We start from the raw sequence: 27,228 nt of genomic DNA on the forward strand, positions 1-27,228 counted from the left end.
ATATAGATAAGGAGAACAGTGCCAGGACTGACCTTATCTTGAAAGCATCCTGTGCTGTAACTTCTGTAGGCACCTCCTTCCACACACGGTGTATTATCACATAATGTATAAAAAACATACATAATGGTTAATAATTTTCTGTTAAACAGCCAAATAACAATGCCATATCAAAAAAATAGATAGGCTCACCGTTGTAAGGTATCCACCATCGCATACATTCTGGAGATCCAGCAAGCCCCTTGGCCAGGGCAGGTAAATCCAATAAGAAGACAAAAGAGCTGGCATCTCCTATAAAATCTTTGCAGCTTTATTACACTTCCATTACATATAGGTCACAAACAGGACAGTGTTATTGTGTTGACACGCTCCAACTTGAACAGTGTTAATCGTAAATAAGACTACCATGATTAAGACTGTTCAAGTGAAAGTGAATGTGGGACCATTAGTCAGTTAAGGGTGATTGGTGGTTGATGGGGGAAAGGGTGCTCTTACCTAACTGACTGAAACCCCTCTGCTCTTATCATCACTAAAGGACAAAATAACCCCCTCCCCACCAACCATAGCATCACTAGCCCTCTCAAAAAGATATGGCTTTATGGGTGCTAGAAAGAGAGATTTAAGTATAAAATGTATATGGAGGGGGGGGTGTTAGGAAAAGCTCTCATTCGATATCACTTTGAAGGCCTTCACTGATTTATAACTAGCATCAAAAGGGCCCCATGTAAGATTGCCCCTAAATCAACCATTTATCTAATCAGCAAGAAATTCAAATGGAGAGGTGTAGTTGCTGTGAAGAAGGCTTTAGGACCCCAAAGAAAGTCAAGCAAGGGCCAGGACCATCTATTAAAGATGATTCAGCTACGGGATCTGTTTATCATCAAGGCCGAGCTGGATCAGGAATGGCAGCAGACAGGTGTCAGTGCACCTGCACACAGTGAGGTAAAAGCTTTTAGAGGCAGGCTTGGTTTCAAGAAGGACAGCAAAGAAGTCACTTATCTCCAAGAAAAGCATCAAGGACAGACTCACATTTTGTGGGAAGTACAGAAATTAGACTAAAATAATTTTCTCTGATGAAAACCCCTTTAGAGTTTTTGAGACATCTGAAATAATAATTGTTCAGAGAAGAAAAGTTGAATACTACCATGAATGCTGTGTTGTGTCCATATTAAAGCATCCTTGAACTATTCATATGTGGGGTTTCTTTTAGTGATGAACGAGCATGCTCGCTTCTGCTCGGTGCTCGCCTGAGCATCTCACTGCTCGAGATGCTCGGCGCTCGCCGAGCATTTCTGGGTTGCTCGGACGGGAGCTTGGGTCCCCTCCCTGCATGTTTGGTGCTCTTTAGAGAGCCAATGAACATGCAGGGATTGCCTGCCATGCACTGTAATGCCGTAGCCATGTTGGTTGTGGGCATTACAGTGATTGGCTGGCCGCACAGCGTCATCGGGTCTATATCAGACCTGGCGCCGCCATGCTCGTCACAGTCACTCCGGATCAGACAGTGTAGGGAGAGCTGCTGCTCTGCCAGGGAGAGATTTGATTGTGTATTAGGTAGTGTAGGGAGAAAAACCGTACTTTACACATATCCATCTTAACAAACAGTCCTTTTGAGGACTAACTAATCCATCTGCAGAGATATCAGACAGGCAGTGTATATAGGCAGGCAGTCAGGGTATATAACAGACTGCAGTGCACATAGGACAAAAGGCTCCATTCCAGTTCTGCCTTCTGCTGCTGTTAGATATTTCTAGACAAAGGCCCAGGTCTCAGGAGCCAGGAATACTTTTCTTTGGATCTTAATCCTCATTATTTGCTTAAAAAGCAATCCAGAGAACACCATTTTTTCTGCGCCATTTGATTGTTGGCACTGCAGAATACAGCCAGGCCCTCTCGATATTAGAGCGCTATAAATCCAGCTATTTAAAACTGTGTTTTCTCCATCAAACAGATCACATATACGTTGTCAGAAAATACTGCCATTTCTCGCCTCCATTAAAAATTTCCTTTAGTGTGTCATTGAAGCAGTTCACCGCAGTTTGCTGTTCAAACTACATACCTACAAGCCAGGTATTTAAAACCCTGTTTTCTCTATCACACGGATCACATGTAAGTTCGCTCCAAACTCTGTCATTTGTAGTCAGCGTGGAAGATACTGACCTCCATTTAAGATGGGCAAGGGATCACTTGAAGCGGGGCAAGACGAGATCACGTGTAGCGATGCCCAAATATTTGAGCAGCCACAGTGACACGAAGGCGACAGTGGGAAAGTGTCACAAGAGGTGGACGATGATGAGACACAATTGCCAGAAAGTCAGGAGGAGGACCGGGGTGCCGAAGTGGAAGACGAGGTGGTGGATAATATAGTAACTGACCCAACATGGCAGGAGGACATGCAGAGCAAGGACAGCAGCACACAGGGGTAGGGAGGTAGAGCACCCCAACATGCAGTAAGAAGCAGTGTGGTGGCCGCAGACAGAAGGCAGGCAACCGTTCCCTGTAGCACCAACACGAAGGAAGTTGCCAGTACAACTGTAAGGTCTTCCTGAGTCTTGTTGTTTTTTAAAGACTCTGCCGATAACCCCAAAAAGACCATTTGCACCACCTGCCAGGCCAGCATCAGCAGGGGTGGCAAAACGACCAGCCTGACCACCACCAGCATGATCAGGCACATGGCAGCAAAGCACCCGACTTTGTGGGCCGAAACCCAGGGTCCAGGAACAGTGTCTGTGGGTGGCACCATTGCTTTTTCCGCTGTTGTGCATGCAAGCCAATCCCCTGTCCATGGTGCATGCGAAGACGCCTCCTGCCCTGCACCTGTCATTGCACACTCTCAAGTAGCAGCATCAGGAAGCACGTCCATGTCCTTGTCCCAGCGCAGCGTTCAGTTGTCCATACCCCAGTCCTTGGAACGCAAGCGCAAATATGCAGCCAATGCCCCACAGGCCACACTGCTAAATTCTCACATTTCACAACTGCTTGCGCTCGAAATGTTGCCTTTTAGGCTTGTGGAGACGGAAGCATTTCGCAACCTGATGGTGGCAGTCATCCCTCGGTACTCGGTCCCCAGCCGCCACTATTTCTCCCGGTGTGCCGTCCCCTCATTACACAAGCATGTGTCCCAAAACATTAGCCGTGCTCTCAACAACGCAGTTACCGGTAAAGTTCACCAAACCACGGACACGTGGACAAGTGCTTGTGGGCAGGGATGGTACATCTCGCTGACGGCACACTGGGTTAACATAGTGGAAGCCGGGACCCAGTCTGACCTTGGGACGGAACACGTCCGCCCGATCCCAAGGATTGCGGGCCCTAGGTCAATCAGGGTTGTCCCCACGGTCAACAGCTCCTGCACCTCATCCTCCTCAGCCTCTTCCTCCTCTTCAGCCTCCATCTCCAAAATTACCACATCAGTCACAAGCTGGAAGCACTGCAGCACTGCCTCTGCCAAGCGGCAACAGGCTGTGCTGAAGCTAATATGCTTAGGTGAAAAACCACACAGTGCTGAAGAGTTGTGGACATCTCTGAAAGAGCAGGCAGATCTGTGGCTCACACTGCTGAACCTACAGCCAGGCATGGTCGTGTGTGACAATGGCTGGAACCTGGTGGCGGCTTTAAGGTGAGGCGAGGCGAGCTCACACACGTACCATGCCTGGCCCATGTGCTTAACCTCGTGGTTCCGCGGTTTCTCAAATCCTACCCGAAGCTCCCGGGTCTGCTTGTTAAAGTACGCCGCCTGTGTGCCCATTTTAGAAAGTCAGCTACAGCTTCCGCCACCCTTGCAGTGTTTCAGCAGTGTTTGCAGCTTCCCGCTCACAGACTGATGTGTGATGTCCCCACGCGTTGGAACTCTACACTGCAAATGTTTGGAAGGATTTGTGAGCAGAAGAGGGCAGTTGTTGAGTACCAGCATCAACAAGGCTGTCGATATTCAGTTCAGACTCCACACATAAGACCTCAGGAGTGGATATGAATGTCAGACATATGTACAATCCTTCAAAACTTTGAGGACTCCACCAAGATGGTGAGCGGCGATGACACCATAATTAGCGTCACCATCCCGCTTCTCTATCTTCTGAAACGCACTCTGCTCACAATTAAAGAAGATGCATTGCAGGCGGAGCACGAAGAGATGGAGCAAGGAACCATACAGGGTGATTACACACAGCCAAGCCTAATCTCATCCCAATGTGGATTGGGTGACAATGAGAAAGAGGAGGAGAAGGAGGAAGGACAGGAGCTAGTTTCATGCACTATAGATGGTACTAAATGCACAGCTCTCATACCGTCTGTTCAGCGTGGATGGCCAGAAGCCAGAGGACAGAGAGGAGGAGTAGGAGGAGGAGGAGGAGAGCATGGTCAGTTATCCTCTTGGTGAGGACACGGAAGTCTTGCCTGCTAGTCGGCTGGCACGCATGGCTGAGTTTATGTTAGTCTGCCTTTCCCATGACCCTCGCGTTCTCGAAATTTTAGGTGACAGTCATTACTGGTTGGTGACACTTCTAGACCCACGCTACAAGGAGATCTTTATATCTCTTATTCCTGAGGCGGACAGGTCTACAAAAATGGGGCAGTACCAGAAGGCCCTTGTTTAGGAACTATTAAAAAAATTCCCATCTGAAAACACTGATGGCAGAGGGCACACTTCATTGGACAATCAAGGAGTACAGGCGAGAGAGACACAACTTCAATCCAGCAGAGGCAGGGGAACACTGGCAAAATTCTGGGAGAGTTTTCTCAGACCCTCCCTTCGCACAGGCCCTGAGGCGCGGGGTACTCTCACAAGGAGTGCAAAGTTTGGGAAGATGCTGAGGGAGTACCTTGCTGACCTTACCAACGTCCTCCGTGATTCCTCTATGCCTTATAGTTATTAGGTATCCAAGCTGGATACGTGGAATGAACTAGCTCTCTATGTCTTGGAGGTCCTGGCCTGCCCTGCTGCCAGCGTTTTATCAGAGCGGATTTTTAGTTCCACTGGTGGAATTATAACTGGTAAACGCATTTGCCTGTCAACTGAAAATGCTGACAGGCTGACTCTTATAAAAATGAACAAGGGCTGGATTGGGCCAGACTTCTCAACACCATTGAATGATAGCAGTGTAACATAAACTCAAATCCAGTATCTTTTCTTGGGAGGTGTATTCCCATGCACCTTTTCACACCCACACATGGGTATATGCTTCCTGATTTTGTCTATTTTCTCTTGTCCTCCTCCTTCTTCTCATCCTCCACCACCATATCACCAGGGTGACCGTGGTCCGTGATGCGACACCCACATAATTTTTTTAAAGGGTGTTTATGATGCCCATAAAAATATTTTTTAGACAGTATGTTCATGTATACCCCCCAGGGGTAAATGTTTGTCAGCCCATATACTTAGTGCATGGGCACTACAAGTATAGGAGGCCCGCACCTTTCTATTGGGAACATTTTTTTATGAGGCCCTCCTCCACGTCTCATCCAAGGGGCATTGAAGTGCCTCCAAATTTTTGGCAGCCCTGGCATTCACTGCATAGGCCAACACTATAGGAGACTCTCTCCTTTCAAATGGGAATTTGTCATTACTGTGGCCTTGCTCTGTGTGTCTTTAAATTCTTAGTGGGGTTTTTCCTAAAATTGTCAGCCATTGGACTCACTGCATACCCTATAACCGTATAGCAGACCCTCTCCTTTCTAATGGGAACATGTCGTACCTTGTTACTGTGGCCCTGCTCCATGTGTCTTTAAATTCTTAGTGGGGTTTTTCCTAAAATTGGTCAGCCATTGGACTCACTGCATACCCTATAACTGTATAGCAGACACTCTCCTTTCTAATGGGAACATGTCGTACTTGTTACTGTGGCCCTGCTCTGTGTGTCTTTAAATTCTTAGTGGGGTTTTTCCCAAATTTTGGCAGCCCTTGCAGTCACAGCATGGGCATCACCACTATAGGAGACCCGCTCCTTTATAATGAGAACGTTTTTTTTTACTGAAACCCTCCTCTATGTCTCTTCAAAGGGGTATTGGGTTGCGTCCAAATTTTTGGCAGCACTTGCAGTCACTGGATATGCAATAACTGTATAGTAGACCCACTTGTTAATAATGGGAACAATAAAGCATAGCCGGCTGATGGCTTTCTAACAATAGCTAGGGCCGACTGCTGGCCTTTTAAGAATAGTAAGGGCCATCTGATGTCCCTATAAAAATAGGCTTTTTGACTTTCAGAGTCCCTCCATCATAAATAAAAAAGGATGTGTCTGATGATGTGTCACACACCACATTGCCAGATAAGGTTGTAAAATGTTAAAATGACATTTCCCGGTGAATGCATTTGTCTTAAAAAAAAACGTAAAAAAAAACAAAACAATAGGATCTTTCTTTAGTATAAAAAATAGCGTCACCAATTTAACCTCAATGTAATCACATTGTTCATCTCATGCACCTCATCCTCCATCTCCGAAATCACCACATCAGTCACAAGCTGACAGCACTGCAGCACTGCCTTGGCCAAGCAGCAACAGGCTGTGCTGAAGATAACATGCTCAATGCTTAATTGACAAACCGCCCAGCGCTGCAGAGTTGTTGAAAGCTGTAACACAGCAGCCTGATCTGTGGCTCTCACCGCTGAACATACAGCCAGGCGTGTGAGAATGGGCGGAACCTGGTGACGGAGAAATGACAGCCAGGGTAAATACGGTTTCCCTCTATGCCAGTCCTTTCACCGAGCTAAAGAATATGGCTGTGGTGAAATACAACTCCCACTGAGAAGCTGTTTCAGATTGAAAAACATTGTGCCCACCAGAGGATTTGATTTTGAGGGCTAACCTTTCTCACCCGCTCAAGAGCCCCATAGCAGCTGCAAAGTTAGCGCTATCATGAAAGCTCCTGAGGTAGAAGCCAAGGCACACCAGAGGATTCTCTGGTGGGACCGTACAACCCTGCTGAGAAGCAGTCTTGGCTAAGAAAAGTGTGTGGAAAGGTTCCCGGACATTCTATAGCTGCTTTTTTACTGAGGAGGAAACACACGCAAACACGGGGAGAACATACAAAGTCCTTACAGATGTTGTCTTTGCTGAGATTTGAACCCAGGATCCCAGCGCTGCAAGGCTTCAGTGCTAACCACTGATCCAATGTGCTGCCGTTCACCCTCTAATATCTAACAGGCTGGAGAAACTTGCACCTACTGCCACTCTATCTTCAGCTACTTTGTGAGAAAATGTATTTGGGCAGCCACTCAGTCTTCCAAATAAAATTCCCAAGAAGGAAATTGGGGATGGCTTTGCTACTGGTACTGGGGGCAGTGCTAATACCATGGCGTCGCACCATAGTTTGCTGGAAATATTCCAGGCTGGTAGGAGGCAAGAAAATTCCCACAGAAAAGTACCAGCAGCTATGTTCAGACCACATTTCAAGTGCAAGAAGCTTTAGAGGACTTCCTGGGAGAAATGAAACGCAGGGTAAATATGGTTTCACTCTATGCCAGTCCTTTCAACGAGCTATATACAATTCTTAGCAAAAAAAAGTTGTGGACTGGCTCCGTACCGTCCCTGGCCACATTCACCTGTCCAAGTGTTTGTGGTTAGGTGGTCCTTCCCAGTAAGTGCACTGGGGAGAGCACGGGTAATGCTGTGGGACCCATGCTTGTGGAAGGCTGAGGCAATACTGGGAAATATAGTGGCGGCTGGGGACCGAGTATGGACACCTGACCGCCGCCGACATGAGGTTGTGAAAAGCTTCCGCCTTCACGAGCTTAAAAGGCCATAGTTCAAGTGCAAAGAGCTGTCGAGAAATCTGGCAGTTTAGTGTTGCGGCCTGTGGGTGGGTGGCTATCTGGCTGCATACTTGCACTTGCTTTCCAAGTAACAGAATACTAAGCAGATGGTGGCCTCTGTCATCATCATGGCCTCACCTTGGCACTAAGAACTCTCCTGAAGGAGAAGCCAGGGCCCGCTGGAGGAGTCTCCGGTTCTCTGGTGGGCCCGTCCAACACTGCCAAAAAGCAGCACTGGCTAAGAAAAGTGTGGGAGAAAGTACCCGGACACTCTATGGCTGCTTTTTTAATGTGGATCGGCCATACTTATGCATGTTATTTCTCAAAACGCATTACAGATCAGGCCCTTGTCCAACTCTGTATTCAAGAAATTAAATGCGCAAAGAAAGATGTGTGTATGTCAAAGCACCACCGACAAGTGCGAGTTGATGTTGGACGGGCTGCCATTGCTTCTGCAACAAGCTCAATTACAGGACTTCCTGGGAGAAATGACAAGTAGGGTACATACGGTTTCCCTCTATGCCAGTCCTGTCACCGAGCTAAATACAACTCTTAGCAAAAATAGTTGTGGACTGGCTCCGTACCGTCCCTGGCCACATTCACCTGTCCACGTGTTTGTGATTAGGCGGTCCTCCCCAGTAAGTGCACTGGGGAGGGCACGGGTAATGTTGTGGGACCTGTGCTTATGGAAGGTGGAGGCGATACCGGGAAATATAGTGGCGACTGGGGTCCGAGTATGGACACCCGGCATCCGCCGGCATGAGGTTGTGAAAAGCTTCCGCTTCCACAAGACTAAAAGGCCACATTTCAAGTGCAAGCAGCTGTCAAAAATCTGGCAGTATAGTATTGCAGCCTGTGGGTGGGTGGCTGCCTGCATACTTGCGCTTGCATTCCAAGGAATGGGGTAGGGACAACTGAATGCTGCAGTGGGACAAGGATGTGGATGGCGATTGTTGCAAGTCTGCAATAACAGGTGCATGGCGGGAGGCATCTTCGCATGCGCTAAGGATCACTTATGATGGGCACACTTTTAGGCAGTGCCCTGGGAGTCAGAGATGCTTCCAGAGGTCTTCCCCATGCTGTTCCCATGTCTTTTCAGCACTATATACATGTGTCTGATGATGTGTCACACACCACATGGCCAGATATGGTTGTAAAATGTTAAAATGACATTTCCTGGTGAATGCATGTCTTGGTTGAAAGCAATACAAAAGTGAAAAAAACGCATCAAAAATGCTACGTGTGAACATAGCCCAAGTTGTGGAGGATTATTTTTGTTTTTGGTTATTTATTTTGCCTTATATAAAAGTCATTACCCTGGAAAGGATGTTCTTTAACATATTTCCCAGGAAAATCCATTTTGGTTTCGTTTTTGTATATTTTATTGTGAGTCCGAAAATGTGGCGTAATACTCTGACCATGTTGCTGACAGCAGTGATCTGGGACTCAGAGATGCTTCCAAGGGTCTTCCCCATGCTGTTCCCATGTCACTTGAGCACTGTTCCCATCGATTTGGGCAATTTTTAGGCCCTCTGCAGACCGCAGGGGGGAGCCGCCTGAAAAATGCTTGAGTTTCCCATAGTCTTACATTGGGCTCGTTGCTCGGGTCGAGCACCCGAGTATTCCAATTTGCTTGACCCGAGCAACGAGTACCCGAGCATTTTAGTGCTCGCTCATCACTAGTTTCTTTTCATCCAAGTGAGTGGGCTCACACAATTTTGCCTAAGAACGTGATCATGAATCTAAACATCCTCCAAAAGAATCTTCTTCCAAAGATCCAGGAGTAGTTTAATGATGAATAATGCTTTTTCCAGAATGGAGCACGAAGTCATAAGGTGATAACTAATTTTCTTGATGAAGAAAACATTGACATTTTGGGTCCAAGGCCAGAAACTTCCCCAGATCACAATCCTTCAGCCAATCCTCAAAAAGTAGGTGTACAAAATAAAACATAGAGCTTGTGATAAACTCCACCTCAGCAGTGCCACAGGCTGATCGCCCCCATGACTCGCCACATTGATGCAGTAATTGATGCAAAAGGAACCCCTACCAAGTGTTGAGTGCATTTACCTAACATACAATTCAGTAGGCCAACATTTCGGATTTTAAAATCATTTTTTAAGCTGGTGTTATAAAGTATTTTAATTTACTGAGATAATAACTTTTGTGTTTTCATTGTCTGTAAGCCATAATCATCAACATTAACAGACATAAACACTTGAAATAGATCACTCTGTTTGTAGTGACTCTATATAATACATGAGTTTCACTTTTTGGATTGAAAAACTGAAATAAATTAACTTTTTGATGATATTCTAATTTTGTGAGAAGCACCTCTATGTTATTAAGAAAAGCAGTGCATGATCCATAGGAGAATGAATAGATTGCACATTAAAAGTAAAATTAAATTTGTATTTTTACTTTTGTTGTAGGATCTGAACTGATGCCGAAAGCTTTGTCAACAAGGATTATTGGTGGCATATGGTGGTTTTTCACTCTAATCATCATATCATCATACACTGCAAACCTTGCTGCCTTCCTCACAGTGGAAAGGATGGAATCTGCCATCGACTCAGCAGATGACCTGGCAAGACAGACAAAGATAGAATACGGAGCTGTACTTGATGGGGCGACAATGAATTTTTTCAAGGTAGGTAAATTTTGTTGTCTTCTTTTTGCTGTATGACAGTTAGGCATTTATAGTATTTTCTGTGGCAGTACCATAGACAATTAATAGAGTGCTAGTTTGTGTATGTGACCACTGCACAATTTATATTGGGATTTGCAAAGCCCAGTTCCGAAGATCAGTGGGCTCCCCAGCGATCAAGTTATCACATATCCTTAGGTTTGTTGGTAACTTTAGAATTGTTACAAAGGATTTAAGGAGTTGTCTCAATAAAATAAAAAAAAAAAAAAACAAGAAACATTATTTGGAACTATTTGGACTCATGGATGTTTTATAGGGGTCACCTGCTTAAGACCTCAAAGACAAACAGTGTCTCCCCCTTTCAGGGCGTGACCATGGATGGTACTTCATGATTTTATTATCCATGTAATACTACATTTCTTCAACTGCAGGAGAAATGTATGATCAGCTGTTATTTTTTTCCTGGTCAATAGAAAACTTATGGCCTGATTTTTAGAAGCTGTGTCACAAAGATCAGTTGACTGCAGGTTGAGCTTCATTGTAAAATCCTAAATCTGTGCATGCAGCATAGTTGTAAATTCTAAAAATGTAAATTCTTGGGTATTTTTTTTAATATAAATAGAAAATCTAATAAGCCTCTGGCCTTCCCATTAACTCTTAAATCTTCACTCTTCTGTCTTCTATCTTCTTTCTCCTATCTTCCTTACGGCTGGGTCTTCCATTCACTAAACTTGTCATGTAAAAATGGGCTGCAAGCTACTGACTTGCGTTGTGCCCCACGTGACGATGTGATACCAAATAAATGGAAGACACTTCCAGAAATAAGATAAAAAAAGAAGATGGTGGATTGAAAAAAAAATATGAATAAGCAAATTGAAAGATGGCAGGACAGATAAATTGAGGGCTGACAAGAGGTGAGTGAAATAATTTTTTAACCCCTTCCCAGCCATGCATGTAAAATGGCAGAAAGTGGTACCTCTGCTTTACTAATCATGAAAATTTGCTTAGATATCTATTGGTATGTCATATTCCTGCTCGCTGATATAGATGCAAGCTCGAACACTGAGCCCTCATCTTTCTCGGCACATGATGGCTGATTTAATTAGTCATCATGTGCCTCTAGCAGTCGCGGGTGATGTGGAGCTCTGCCTGCAGCTGTTAATCTTTGACAGTGGCATTTAACACACGCCGGCAGGGGGGTGCGTCATTCCACGCTTCCATCAGCCCTTGACATGATCGCTGGGAACCGATGGGTTGTCTTGACAGCCAGAGATCTGCTGATGACCACTGTGCCTGTCATTGCAATACTCTTGTGAAAACCAGCCAGTGGCTGGCATTCACAGGAGAACATGATGCACTGCTATGTATAGTACAAGCGATCAGACGATCACAGATTCAAGTCCCCTCAGGAGACTTTTAAATACCGTAAAAACTAAAAAAAAAGTTTTTATAAATTAGAATAAAATATCCCGAAAAATTAAAATTTTACGGATCTCAGAAAACGCAACAAATGGAAAGGATTTTTTTTTACGAATTTCAGATTTCTTTTTTAATAAAATGAAATATATATACATGTTTGGTATCTGCATATTTCTACTGACTTGGAGAATCATATTGCCTAGTCAGTTTTAACATATAGTGAACATGGTAAATAAAAAATAAAAAAATTGTGAAATTGCACTTTTTTTTGCAATTTCAACAAAGTTCAATTTTTTTTTCTGCTTTCCAGTACATCACATGATAAAGTGAATGGTGTCATTCAAAAATACAACTCGTCCCTCAAAAACAAGCCCTCATACTGATATATTGACAGAAAAAAAATTGTTATGGCTTTTAGAAGAAGGGGAGGAAAAGAGAAAAAAAAAGAAAATGGCCAAGGCGTAAAGGGCTTAAAGAAGTTGTTTCACAAAAATAACACTCTGTGCATGTGACCTGCTAGGGTTGTAACAAAGTCACAGAGGCAGAGTGTCGGAGGGGAGATATGTTTCACTGAGGCTATCAGCATCAGTCATGTGAAACTAGAAGTCTTCTCCTGTATGGTATGTGCTGAGAGGGTTAATCAGCCCATATTTAAATTGTCCAGTTTAACTGAAGGACTACAGAGCAGGTGGGAGGTCGCTCACCATATCTCCACCCCTGTGTTACCATTTTGCTTTGTTTTCCCTGATTTGCCCAAAGAGCCATGTTTTCTTTTATGTGAATGTGAATAGCGGTATCAGAGCACCAATAACAGGGCAAAAATTTAATTAAAATAACTGATTTATTAACACACAACGCATTTCGGTGGACAAGGCCACCTTCATCAGGTGTGACAAGCAACAAACAAATGATCCTTATATACATTTGACACAATTGCTTCAGAAGGGCGGAGCTAAATACAGAGTGATACCTCCATATCAACCCCTCTAGTTCATTTATGCCCAAAAGAGTAAACAGGATTTTTATAAATTAGTACCTAAGAAAACTAATAGGGTTCTCATAGATAGGATTTACAGTATAAAAACTTGCGAATCCTATAATCATAATACTTAATAGGATATATTGTTATCTAACCCCCTATATTTTATATTATAAAAAATTACATACAACATGGAACAATATGTGAATATAAAATTACAGTCACCAGAAAACGGAAGGGGAAAAGGGGTAGGAGAGGAACCAAAAGCTCCCCTGCTGTTTCTATCATTGAAAATAGGAAAATATAAAAATATAATAAACAAACAAAAAAAAAAATTGTAAAAAATATAATAAAATTGCTAAAACATAAAAACAATTATTTAAAAAGTTGTCTTTTCTATATTGAGATTCAAACCCTCAGGAGACAGAGTTCCCATTTTGAAAATCCAATAATTTTCACGTGTAATAAGGCGATTTAATCTATCATGGTGTGTATCAACTATATGATCAATGATAGTTAGTTTCAGATTATTAGGATTTTTCTGATGTTCTTTTAAGAAATGATTAGAAACGCTATGTAAAGGAAAGCCGTTTCTAATATTTTGGCGATGTTTGTTTATTTTGGAGTGCATTTCCTGGATAGTGCGGCCAATGTATTGCAGGCCGCAGGTGCACTGGAGCAAATATATCACATATGAGGACTGACATGTAAGTCTAAAGCAGATGGGATATATCTCTCCAGTGACCATAGAGACGAATGTTTTAGCTCCGTTATCAGTAGAATGACAGCATAAGCATTTAGGAACATTACATTTATAACATCCATTGTTACTACTAGGAGCTAAATTTAAATGGTTCGGTCTTCTACCAATGGTTGTGTTGCTGGGGGCTATATAATTTCCTAGATTTTTACTCTTACGATATGTAACATGGGGAAATTCCGGTAAATGACCAGTCAATATCGGATCGTTCCTTAAAATGAACCAGTATTTTTTTAATAAACTAGATAATGCTTGCGTAGGTTTACCATAGGTTGTAATCAGATTTAAACTAAAGTCATCACTTGGTTCTTGACTGGTATTCTTAGATTTATTAATACACAAGTTCTGTGACAAGGATCTAGTTTTGGAGAAAGAATCCTTTAATATTTTCTGGGGGTATCCCTTAGCTCTAAAGCGTTTTTGTAAAACTTTAAATTCCAGAAAAAAATCCGAATCATGTGTGCAATTTTTTCTGACACGCCAGTATTGACCGTATGGAATATTTTTAATCCAACTGGGCAAATGGCCACTGTCAAAATCAAGATAACTATTTACATCCACTTCCTTGAAGTGGGTAGATGTAGATATTTTGCCCGAATTGTCTATATTTATCTGAAGATCAAGATATTGGATATTACTCTCGGATATGGTAGAGGTAAAGGAAAGACCCCAGTCATTAGTATTTAATTTCTCAATAAATTTGACAGCCTCCACAGTATTCCCCCTCCATATAATAAATAAATCATCTATAAAGCGGCGGTACATGATGATGGGCTTATCGGCGCCGAGTGACTGCGCGATATGGACAGACTCGAATGCCCCCATATATAGATTTGCATAACTGGGGGCAAACCTCATCCCCATCGCGCAGCCCCTCAGCTGCCGATACATCACCTCCTCAAAAGAGAATACATTGTTCTCAAGAATGAAAGTTATACCCCTCAATAGAAAATTTTTTTGGGATTCATGTAAGTTTGGGTCCTCATCTAGGAATTTTTTAATTGCCTGTAAGCCCAATACATGTGTGATATTGGAGTAAAGAGAGCTTATATCGAGTGTAATATGAAGACAGCCTGGAAGAGGGGGTAATCTTCTCAGCAATCTAATTAAATGTGGAATCTTTTAAATGAGAATCTAGGGATAAAACATACTTCTGTAAAAAGAGATCAATATAGTGGGATAGGTTGGATGTGATAGAATTGGTTCCAGAAATAATAGGGCGTCCAGGGGGATTTAATTTATCTTTATGAATTTTGGGTAAAAAATAAAAATAAGGGACTTTACATTTTTTAATGTCTAAAAAGGATTTTTCTTTTTTATTGAGGAAGCCAGCTGTAGAGTCCCTGGCTACAAGCCCTCTGTACTCAAAAAAAATGGTTACAGATGGGTCTGTTTCCAATTTCATATAATAGTTTGAGTCATCTAGAAGTCTGAGACCCTCCTTGATGTACCAGCCTCAGTTCATTATCACAGTCCCCCCTCCCTTATCTGCTCTCTTTATAATTATCTCTTTATTATCCTGAAGGGTTTTTAATGCACATTTCTCTTAATAGCTCAAATTATTTACTTTTTTAGAAATTGGGGGGAATGTCCTAAGGTCCCTCAAAATTAATTGTTGGAAAGTTTCAAGGTGTGAACCTTTATGATGTAATGGATAAAAATAGTTTTTCCCCTTCACATTTACATGAGTGAAAGGGTCCAACAATGGGGGACCTGATGGTATATTGGATTCTTGAATGGAGGGGGATACCGATGAAGTTGAACTAGTAGGATGCGATTTTCTCTTATCTTCCAATAGAAAATGCCTTTTTAGTGTCAATTTCCTTATAAATTCATTTAAATCACAAAACAAAGTGAAATTATTAAATGGGACAGCTGGACAAAAGGATAATCCTCGAACTAACAAGGATCGTTCAGCTTCAGATAGCACAAAGCTAGAAATATTATAGATACCCCCACAGCCGATGGGGGTTTCTATCTGCAGGAAATTTGTGTCCATATTCATTGGCAAAATTTAATTTTCTTTATATTTGAATTGTGTCTTAATTTCGGCATTTGAACTATTTTTATTGTTGAAACCTCGGGTTTTTCCACTCCCTCTACATCCCCTAAATTTCTTTTTCGTTTTGGACAGCGATCGGGGACCACGTGAAAAAAATGTGTAATTTTCGTTTAATCAATTTGAGATACAACTGCATTCTGTATTTGAGGATTTATCAAGATACTATTTTCATTCAAAATCGGAGATAATTCCAAGGATGTTCTTCTGTTCATAGGGGGTTTTATGTGATATATACCACCCGTTTTAACAGGAGATCTCTCTTGATTTAAAATATTCAGTGTATCCACTACCAGGATCTGTCCAGATAACTCCCCAACAATAGAAGTCTGTATTGCACTAGGAAGCTCTGAAATATTAGATTCACTGTGGGATATCTCCTGTGTATTAATATGTAATGTGAAGTTCAATTCATCTATATCTGCTACTTGTGTGGAAATAATAGGCGGATTAGCAATAAATTCTACATCTGCTGCATGTGTGGATAAAATAGGTGGATTAGCAATCGATTCAGAGGGAGGAGTAATTTCCATACCCTCTATTATAGGTTCATTATTTTTTTCCAAATTTGAATTATATCCAGTCTTTTTTATATAATTATTGTTAATAGATAACTTCTTCCTGTTAGGAGGGCGGTTGCAGACAACTTTAATATAATGGAACGCAACCGATCCCGGGGTCCGCGGTGCAGCCTGGTGGACTGCTGCCGAACACTTTCCGGGTGGAAAGGAAAGCAACCAACTTAAATGTAAAACCCTTCCGTGTTTCTGCACACTGGAACGGGGATAGCAAATAGCACTATCTCCGTTACAGCACGGGAGATAGGCGGAGAAAAACTATATGTAGTCCTGTTACAGCACAGGGACTACAGTGGCGGCGCTAGGATGCGTGTGTGACTGCACGTGCCTCCAGCCGGCGTGCTACCGGACTGAAGGGTACTACTCCACGTGGTTGACAGGAGATAGCCGAGGATAGGACGTCTGCAGGCTGCTCAGGGTGTTAGGCGACCCCTTTGGCAGAGCCAGACTGCTAGACGAAAGAACCTGCCTCTATGGAACTTGCCTGCCTCTATGGAACTAGCCTGCCTCTATGGAACTAGGCTGCCTAAGCGACCTGTGCTAATTAGCCGAGCAAACTCTGGCATCGGTAGGTCACGGAGCGAACAGCTAGGGAGCACGTGGAACACAGTAGTCCACAGAGCAGCATCACTTGCTCAAATGATCAGAGCGTGCCGCCATGTTTGTGGGCGGGCCTTTCAAAGACTAAGCCCTGCCAACCGATGCATCATTGGTGACGCCACCCGTGGATCAATCAGGCGGTACCTGGTCAACGGGTCAGGTGGTTGCCAAACCACCAATCATGATCCGCCAGGTCACGGGCATGCTCACTGCGACGAATCCTGGACTTAGATTCCAAGAACCCTGTCTCCCTCTGCAACCTATGCTTAACCTTGCTAGGTACCAATACATGGGAGACAATCCGTACGTCTCGTGGACCAGCTAGGCATTAGGGCTGACGATGATGCTGAGCAGCATCAGCCCTGGCTGGACTGAAATGGGAGACCACAGAAAGTCCTGGACCCATTTCGAATCCAGCCACAGACCGACACCTAACATTACACCCCCCCCTCTAACGTCCCCCTCCACTTGACGCTCATTTTCCTCCATGAGCAGGGGGGCAAAAATGTGGTCCACCGGGTCACAGAGGGGATTCACAGAACCGTGACCCCTCCGGTGTACAGGGTACCCTTTTTTAAAGCGAGGGGCAAATCTCGCAGATTCCCCGAGTACTTTAGTATTACGGGCCGCGAGCCACACTCTGTCGCCCGGATAGAATATGGGGGCAGGACGACGAGAAGTGACAACCGACTCTCTTTGTGTGGAGTCCGTCACGGGTGACAGCTGGGGAAGACCAGCCGGACTTTCGTAGAAAGATTTATCTCACGCACAGACGGGACATGAGAGAACAAAGTCCTTGATGTCCTGGTGCCACCGGGGCCACCAATAGGACCATTGAAGGGACTTAGTGGTACGTTTGACCCCCAGATGAGCTCCGATCTTAGGGGCATGAGCCCAGGAGAGCACCTCATTTTGTAACTTAGGGGAAACAAACGTCCTCCCCGACGGAACCTGGTTAGAGGACACTGGAGCCACCCACTCTACCTGAGAGTTCTTTTTGGCATATTCTGACAAGACCCGGGTCTTGGGGACAGACAAAGAATCTGTACCGGAAGCCACGACGGTAGAGGGATCAGAAACTACCCTCCGGGTGCCAGTAACCATACACTGAGACACACAATTCTCTCTCCAGGAAAAAATTCTCCCCTTATTCCAGTCAATGTGTGGAGTATGACAACGTAACCAGGGGAGACCCAATAACACCTCATCTAATCCACCGGGAATAATAAGAAAGGAGATGACCTCCCGGTGGCCCTGAGGAAATGACATGGTGAGGGGAATTGACTGGTGGGTGATTTGCGTGTCCAGGAGTGAACCATTGATTACTCTAATGTTCATTGGTCTTGGCAGTTACTCTATAGGAATGGCGGGCCTCTGGGCAAACGTAGATGACAAAAAATTGCCATCAGCACCAGAGTCCACCCACGCCTTTGCAGTAACTGCAGATGTTCCGAAGGACAATGTCACCTTTTATAATAATTTGGAGGAAGAAGCCCCAGAATCGAACACACCTCCTCCAATGGTGGTAAGACCTACTCGTTTTCCCGATTGCTTGGAACCCTTATTAACAAGGTACTCCAAGAGATGTTCAGGTCGGGAACGAGAGGGACTAGACTCAGTCTGAGATATATCCATAGCCTCAGGCTCCGGGTCAGGAGTCACGGGTTTGGAAACGGGTCTAGAGAAGGACCGACACTGGGGTCTGGGGACCTCCAGCTCTAATTTGTGTTCTGCATGACGCAAATCTATTCGGTTAGCAAGCGAGATTAACTCCTCCAGGGAGGTTGGAAACTCTCTGTTAGGTAAAGCATTTTTAATATGCCCAGCCAGACCCTTCCAGATCACCGGGATAAGCGACCACTCAGACCAATCCAGTTCAGCTGCTAGGGTTCTAAACTGGATGGCATAGTGGCTGGCGGTGGCCAAACCCTGGATCAACGCAAGTAGCTTAAGAGCCGTATCATGCGTGACCTGAGGGCCTAGGAATACACTTTTTAGGGTCTTAAGGAAAAGACCCGCATTTGCTACAACCGGATCATTCCGCTCCCATAGAGGAGTAGCCCACTCCAGAGCCCTGTGGGGGAGTAATGAAACGACATAACCAACTTTGGCTCTCTCGGAGGGGAACCGTGCCTCCATCATCTTCAACTGAATGGAGCATAAATTAATAAAACCCCTACAGGATTTACTGTCTCCAGAAAATTTTTCCGGGAGAGCGAAACGGGGTAATGGGGCAGCTGTTTCAGCATTCACCGCAGCCGAGTGAACCAGATTGGCTGCTTGAGAAGCCGCCTGGGTAGCTACTGCAGTGATATCAGCGACTGGAGCTTGTTCCAGAGACCTAAGTCTGGTCTCCAGTTGCTGAATGTAACGCTGCAGTTGCTGGTTGTCGGCCATGTTCGGCAAGACCCTGGCGCTTTGATACTGTTAGGAGAGCGGTTGCAGACAACTTTAATATAATGGAACGCAACCGACCCCGGGGTCCGCGGTGCAGCCTGGTGGACTGCTGCCGAACACTTTCCGGGTGGAAAGGAAAGCAACCAACTTAAATGTAAAACCCTTCCGTGTTTCTGCACACTGGAACGGGTATAGAAAATCGCACTATCTCTGTTAACAGCACGGGAGATAGGAGGAGATAAACTATCTGTAGTCCTGTTACAGCACAGGGACTACAGTGGCGGTGCTAGGATGCGTGTGTGACTACGCCAACAGGTACACGTGCCTCCAGCCAGCGTGCTACCGGACTGAAGGGTACTACTCCACATGGCTGACAGGCGATAGCCGAGGATAGCACGTCTGCAGGCTGCTCAGGGTGTTAGGTGACTCCTTTGGCAGAGCCAGACTGCTAGACGAAACTACCTGCCTCTATGGAACTAGCCTGCCTCTATGGAACTAGCCTGCCTAAGCGACCTGTGCTATTTAGCCGAGCGAACTCTGGCATCGGCAGGTCACGGAGAGAACAGCTAGGGAGCACGTGGAACACAGTTGTCCACAGAGCAGCATCACTTGCTCAAATGATCAGAGCGTGCCGCCATATTTGTGGGCGGGCCTTTTAAAGACTAAGCCCTGCCCACCGACGCGTCATTGGTGACGCCAACCGTGGACCAATCAGGCGGTACCAGGTCACCGGGTCAGGTGGGTGCAAAACCACCAATCACGATTCGCCAGGTCACGGGCATGCTCAGTGCGACAAATCCTGGACTTAGATTCCAAGCACCCTGTCTCCCTCTGCAACCTATGCTTAACATTGCTAGGTACCAATACACGGTAAAGAATCTGTACGTCTCGTGGACCAGCTAGGCGTTGGGGCTGATGATGATGCTGAGCAGCATCAGCCTTGGCTGGACAGAAATGGGAGACCACAGAAGGTCTTGGACCCATTTCGAATCCAGCCGCAGATCGACGCCTAACACTTCTTTTGAGTCTCATATATTGCTTGTTGTTTTTTATTCATAGAAAACTGTTTTTGAAAATTATTGACATGTTTTCTTTTATGGACTCAGTGTTGGTTTATGCTGCATTTTAATAAACCAACCAGAAGTTTAAAGAGACAGCTTACTTTTGTCTACCTCTGTGTGCATCTGAGTGAGCTACCACTGGGTATATTGGTGGATCTTGTAGACTCAAGCTGTCCTTGTATTGTATACATAGCCATTCATCTAAATGGTCATTATGTAAAACTATTTCCCTTGTAAAATAGTTGTATAGGATATGTCGTCCTGCTGGACTTAAAGAAATAAAAGTAAATATAAGCAATATGAGGCAATCTTCACATTACATACAATATCATTAAACAGAAAATGTACTTTCTGAATGTTCATATTTTTGAAGTAGAAAAGAAGGTTCCCACATTTGGTTTTCACTATGAAATTCTAAATCACTGCAATCTCTGCCTTTCTAAGATCTTTGCTAGCACACAGTTCTGCACAATATACTTAAATTAGTGGTCTCCTGCTCCTTCCTTCATTGCTAATGCTACTGTACGCTGTCTTGTCTCTACACCAGCTTTTATAGATCACTTTTTTGGTTAAAAAACCTTTAGCCTTTCCTTTTGTATACAGCACTTCAAAACAATCAAGTTAGTTTTTTGTAACCCTTAGAAAAGAATATCAGTAAAAGAAATCACAAGTCTGCTTGGGTCCAGCTTAAATTCTAATTTTTCTTTCATGCCCTCTTTTTAAAATCTAGGTATAGAATAAATAGTTAATAAAACAGCAACGTACATCTGAAGAGGGGAAGTAGCAGCAGCCTGAACCAATTATGAGAAAGGAGGCGTGTCTTAGACAACTACTTCCTCCCTGTAGACTCTGTGGCTAAGCTGATGAAACAGATCACAACTATAATTATAATGGAACAAAGTAAAAAACAGCCAAGATAAACAAGCAGCCAGAGACCAGAAGTACAGCATGTTAACAAACAGCGCATGCCAACTACATTAAATAACTTTAAACGATTGAAAACTAAAAGTACTATACGTTATTGTTCTGTATTTGAAAGGTTTACACCAGATTTTATTTTTTGCTTAAAGTGTTTAATCATCTTTTAAAATCCTAATATCAAGGTAATTTCATATTAGAAAAAAACATATTCTTGCTAAAGTCACCTTTTTCATCCATAGAGGGAGATAGGACCACATGGCTTTCTCAGGATTGTTAAATTAGGTAAATATAGGAAAACCAGTTTTGTCTTATGGGGAACACTTTATATGGTAAATATAGTCCTTTCACAGAGGGATTAAATATAATTTGATTGAATGGAGGTAGACAGTTATCTACACTCCTCAACATTACATTAGCAACACCAGAACAAAAAAGTCATGGAATTATGGAAAACACAGAATCAATAGACATGTTGCAAATGATAAAAAAATGGAAACAAAATTTTTATAACATCTTGATTCATTCAGTATTAATATAAGCGTCACACAAAGAAAAACAAGCATTTACATTCCACATGCCTTAACCCCTTAACGACCGCCGTAACTCATTTTCACGGCGACGCTGAGGAATAAGGCTGTAGCGTCCCCAGAGTCAGAAATTCTCTGGGGTCTCAGCTACCTGGGGTAGCTGAGACCCTGGAGAATATGATCAGGGCCAGTTTTTCCAGTCCACAGTCACGTGATCGCCACTATTCACCAAATAGCGGAGATCACAAAAAAAAGTTTTCCCGCGGTTTGCAATGATTTCTCTCTCCTCTGACATGATATACATGTCAAAGGAGGGAGAAATGAAGCCCCCTGAGCACACTGGTACCTCCGCTATCCTCCGATCTCCCGCTGATGGTCCCCCAGGTCCCCGGCATCTTCCGGTAAAAAAAAAAAGGCGGGTGCATGCGCAGTGCGCCCGCCGAGATCTGCCCTGAAACAACAGGGAATTTTTCCTATTGGTTCATTTTGATCACTGTGATAAACCATATCACAGCGATCAAAATAAAAAAAAATTAAGCAAATCCCCTCTTGTACCCCCCTTAGGTAAATAATAATTATAAAATAAAAAATATATATTTTTTGTCAGGGTTAGGGTTAGCCTAGGGCTAGGGTTAGGGTTAGCCTAGGGTTAGGGTTAGGGTTAGCCTAGGGCTAGGGTTAGGGTTAGGGCTTGCCTAGAGTTTGGGTTAGGGTTAGCCTAGGGCTAGGGTTAGGGTTAGCCTAGGGTTAGGGTTAGCCTAGGGTTAGGGTTAGGGTTAGCCCAGGGTTAGGGTTAGCCTAGGGTTAGGGTTAGCCCAGGGTTAGGGTTAGCCCAGGGTTAAGGTTAGAGTTAGCCCAGAGTTAGGGTTAGGGTTAGCCTAGGGTTAGGGTTAGGGTTAGCCTAGGGTTTGTGTTAGAGTTAGACTAGGGTTAGGGTCAGGGTTAGCTTAGGGTTAAAAACACAAGGACACAGTAAAACAAACGTATAAAAATACTTTGTTGTAAAAAAGTAACAGTAAACAGCAAGTGCTAGTAAAAAGGTGATAAAAAACAGGGTATTTGGTTGACACGTTTTTTGCAAAAAATGTATACTAAGATGTTCTACCAACATCAAGGTAACCCACATCAGAGCAGTCCCCAACTGATGTATTTAAAAACTTATCATGTGTATAGTACCTATATGAGCAGATCTGATAGGTAATGTCCATGTGGACACGCTGCAGAGGATGGCATTTATGTGCATGGCCCACAAGGGAGGGGTGGAGACCTCCCTAATCTTGCAAAAGCAAGAAACAAATTGAATACAAACACATGGGCCATGCACACGGTGAACAAGTCTGTAGGACAGTGTTCACACCACCAAAAGACTGAAAAACACAAGGACACAGTAAAACAAACGTATGAAAATACCCTTAGCTTAGGGTTAGCCCAGGGTTAGGGATAGGGTTAGGGTTAGCCTAGGGTTAGGGTTAGGGTTAGCCCAGGGTTAGGGTTAGGGTTAGCCCAGGGTTAGAGTTGGGGTTAGGGTTAAGGTTGGGATTTTTTCAAAAGTAAAGAAAAAAAATGATGACGATATGGAGACTAGTGTTGATCGCAAGTGCTTGCTACTTGAGTTTGCATCGGGTGCTCGGGTATGCACTGGATATCACGGGTGCTCGAGTCCTTGCCCCGCATGTTTCGCGGTTGTTACACAGCCAAAATAAACACGCAGGGATTGCCTGCCACACATGACCGATCCCCATATGTTTTTTCTTGGTGTCTAACAACCGTGAAACATATGGGGCAGGAACTCGAGCATCCGCAATACATGGTGCACACCCGAGTACCAAATACAAACTCAAGTAGTGAGCAATGTCGCTCAAGACTAATGACAACTTATTCAATATGATGACCTAATGTTATCAAATTCTGTGTCGTACATCTGGGTTCAAAATGTTCACTATACCCCTTGATAAAATCCTTGAGGGGTCTAGTTTCCAAAATAGGGTCACTTGAGGGGGGTTTCCACTGTTTATGCACATCAGGGGCGCACCAAATGCGACATGGTGTTCGCTAATTATTCAAGCAAATTTTACACTCAAAAAGTCAAATGGCACTCCTTCCCTTCTGAGCCCTGCCGTGCGCCCAAACAGTGATTTTCCCCCACATATGGGGTATCGACTTACTCAGGAGAAATTGCACAACAAATTTCATGGTGCAATTTCTCCTGTTACCCTTATGAAAATGCAAAATTGGAGGCTGAAAAACATTTTTGTGGGAAAAATGTGAAAATTTTATTTTTACGGCTCAATGTTATAAACTTCTTCTGGGGATTCAAGGTGCTCACCATACATCTAGATAAGTTTCCAGAGGGGTCTAGTTTCCAAAATGGTGTCACTTGTGGGGGTTTCTACTGTTTAGGCACATCAGGGGCTCCCCAAAGGCAACATGATGTCCGCTAATTATTCAAGTAAATTTTACATTCAAAAAGTTAAATAGCGCGCCTTCCCTTCCGAACCCAGCCGTTCGCCCAAACGTTGGGTTTCCCCCATATGAGGTATCGGCTTACTCAGGAGAAATTTCACAACAAATTTTGTGGCCCATATTCTCTTGTTACCCTTGAGAAAATTAAAAATTTGGGGCCTGAAGTAAAATTTGTGTAAAAAAAGTTGAATGTTCATTTTTTCCTTCCACGTTGCTTCAGTTCCAGTGAAGGGTTAATAAACTTTTTGAATGTGGTTTTGAGCACCTTGAGGGGTGAAGTTTTTAGAATGGTGTCACTTTTGGGTATATTCTGTCATGTAGACCCCTCAAAGTGACTTCAAATGTGATGTGGTCCCTAAATAAAATGGTTTTATAAATTTTGTTGGAAAAATGAGAAACCGCTAGTCAACTTTTAACCCTTATAACTTCCTAACAAAAAAAAAAATTGGGTTCCAAAATTGTGCTGATGTAAATTAGACATGTGGAAAATGTTATTTATTAACTATTTTATGTGACATATCTCTCTGATTTAAGGGCATAAAAACTCAAAGTTTGAAAATTGCTACATTTTAAAATTTTTCGTCAAATTTCTGTATTTTTCACAAATAAAAGCAAGTCATATTGAAGAAATTTTACCACTATCATGAAGTACAATATGTCATGAAAAAACATTCTCGGAATCAGTGGGATCCGTTGAAGCATTCCAGAGGTATTACCTCATAAAGTGACAATGGTCAGAATTGTAAAATTTGGCTTGGTCATTAAGAACATAATTGGCTCCTTCCTTAAGGGGTTAATATCCTATTATTGAGGTTATTGAAGGCTGTCCAAGGAATGTTGTACCATGTATGAAGATCTGCTGCTTGCAACTCCCTTTACAATTGCTGATCAATGATGGTCTAGATGTACTCGATAGGTGACAAGTCTGTAGACGCTGCTTGCTATGGTAGCGTGTTCAGTCCACGCAGGCTGCTCAAATTACGAGCAAACTGCGGCCTGGTGTTGACATGTCGAAAATCGGCTCCTGGAATGTTTTGGAGACATTTCCAAGGCTTGTAAGTATTTTTATTCGTGGTGCTGATGCCCGATTCTGAATAAATAGAGATGTTTTGAAAATGTTGTTTTCATTTTTTTATTATTTGCAAATCATTAACATATCTATTGATCATTTGATTTCTATAATTCCAGGACTTTTCCTTCTTGGTGCTGCAAGTTCAATGTTGAGGAGTCTATTTTTTCTGAGGGTACCCAATATTAAAAATGAAGTTAACACTTTCAAGCTGTATTTATAGGCAAAATTAAAAACATTCTAAACAAACAACTTGTTTTATTGTGATTTTGTTTCTAAAACTAAGCTTTTTCTATAAAATTATGATGGACTGTAACATCTAAAGAATAGTGATGAGCAAGCGTGCTTGCCAATACTTGATCAAGAATTGGTGAGCTCTGGCACTCTTGTTGCTCAATCGAGTATTGCAGGTGCTCGAGCACCATGCTCGAGCCCCCGGCTCACATGTTTTGTGGCTGCTAGAAAGCCAATAAACATGCGAGGATTGTCCGCCATTCACAGTAAGGCTGCAGCCATGTTGGCTACTGGCATTACTGTAATTGGCCGGCCGTATCCCCTCATCAGGTCTTATAGGAAACCAGGTGACACAATGCTCGGGACACTATACTCAGGAGGCAATTCAGGGAGAGTTGTTATAGGAGGGCGAGCTTAGATTTATGTCCACCCCCCCCAAAATATTATAAAGTTGCACCTTTTAGTGCTCTTCATGCCTTTCATGCACTTCTCAGCCTAAAAATACCAACCTTCAACTGCCCCAGAATTGGTGCATCTGCAATTTTCGTGTTTTGCCCAGCTCTTTCCGATTGTCCTGATGCAGTGGCAATTGAATTAATATTTTTTGCGGTTGATGTCACTTGTGTGGTGTCACCTGGCATCATAGCCCAGGGGATAGTAATGGAGAGGTGTCTATCATACACCCCCATTGCAAACCCAGTAATAAAAAAACAACAACACAATGCTGCGCTCAGCTAGAGCTGTGTTGAGAATTGTCATCTCTACCTGGCCCCTGTGAATATCTTAGCTTTACTGCTATTCACAGACGCCGAAGACATCGAAGAACGTGGACTACATCCGGGGAGCATTGTGGGAACATTTTTCATAATAAATTGGTGAATGAGGGATAGTGTGGGGGAGTCTTTATTCAAAATAATTTTTTTCTGTGTGTGTGTTTTTTCTTTGGATTACTGAGTTAGTAATGGGGGTGTCTGATAGACACCTCTCCATTATTAACCCCTTGGCTTGATACCAGCTGATATTACACAGCTGACATGAACCCCCAAAAAACATTACCCCGATAGCCACCACAGCAATGCAAGCGGGAAGAGCCAGACAAAGTGCCAGAATTGGCACATCTACTGTTAGGCTGCAGGTTGGTATTATTAGGCTGGGAAGAACAAAATAACCATGGACCTTTCCAGCCTGATAATATCAGCCCCCAGCTCTCTGCTTTACCTTGACCTGTTATCAAAAATGGTGGGGACCCACGTCATTTTTTAAAATCCTTTATTTATTTAGTTCTCAACAGTGACCAGGGTGTCAGAGATGCGTCCAGGTGTCTTCCCCATGCTTTTGCCATGCTATTTGAGCTCTGTTTCCATCCATTTCAGTGATATTCCTGCCCCCATGTCCTCCAGCCTTCCTTTTAGGGTCTTATGGAAAAATGCTCACGTTTCACAGTAACTTCCATTATACTCGTTACTCGAATCGAGCCCATCCAATCTGCTTGATTCAAGTCCCTGGCACTCGAGCATTTTAGTGCTTGATTATCACTACTAAAGAGCAGATCATTTCTTCAAGTGAGTCTGTACTTGGAGAAATAGGCCAAGTAGTAAGCCAATAAAGTAAAAATAGTATTGTATTTTACATCACTCAGATTTTTTGCCAACAAGAGTAAACTTACCATATGCATACTTCTGCAGTACCATCTGGGTTCAACCCTTTTTTCCCAAAAGCAAAGTTACATACCCCTGATGATACTATGTGCTTTGTTTAACCACTGAG

At 43.4% G+C, this 27,228-nt stretch overlaps 1 protein-coding gene across 1 annotated transcript in view; it reads left to right on the plus strand.

Annotated features, from left to right (window-relative positions):
- Window positions 1-27,228, plus strand: part of GRIK3 (glutamate ionotropic receptor kainate type subunit 3) — an 849,506-nt gene that overhangs the window by 786,279 nt on the left and 35,999 nt on the right. Inside the window, exon 13 of the mRNA XM_073665899.1 lies at window positions 10,180-10,397. Coding sequence (XP_073522000.1) covers window positions 10,180-10,397 — 218 coding nt within the window. The remainder of the gene's footprint in view (window positions 1-10,179; window positions 10,398-27,228) is intronic.

This window comes from Phyllobates terribilis, unplaced genomic scaffold (assembly GCF_046119375.1).
Source record: "Phyllobates terribilis strain yellow unplaced genomic scaffold, ASM4611937v1 Scaffold_2__4_contigs__length_985480577, whole genome shotgun sequence".
NCBI classification, from domain to species: Eukaryota; Metazoa; Chordata; class Amphibia; order Anura; family Dendrobatidae; genus Phyllobates; species Phyllobates terribilis.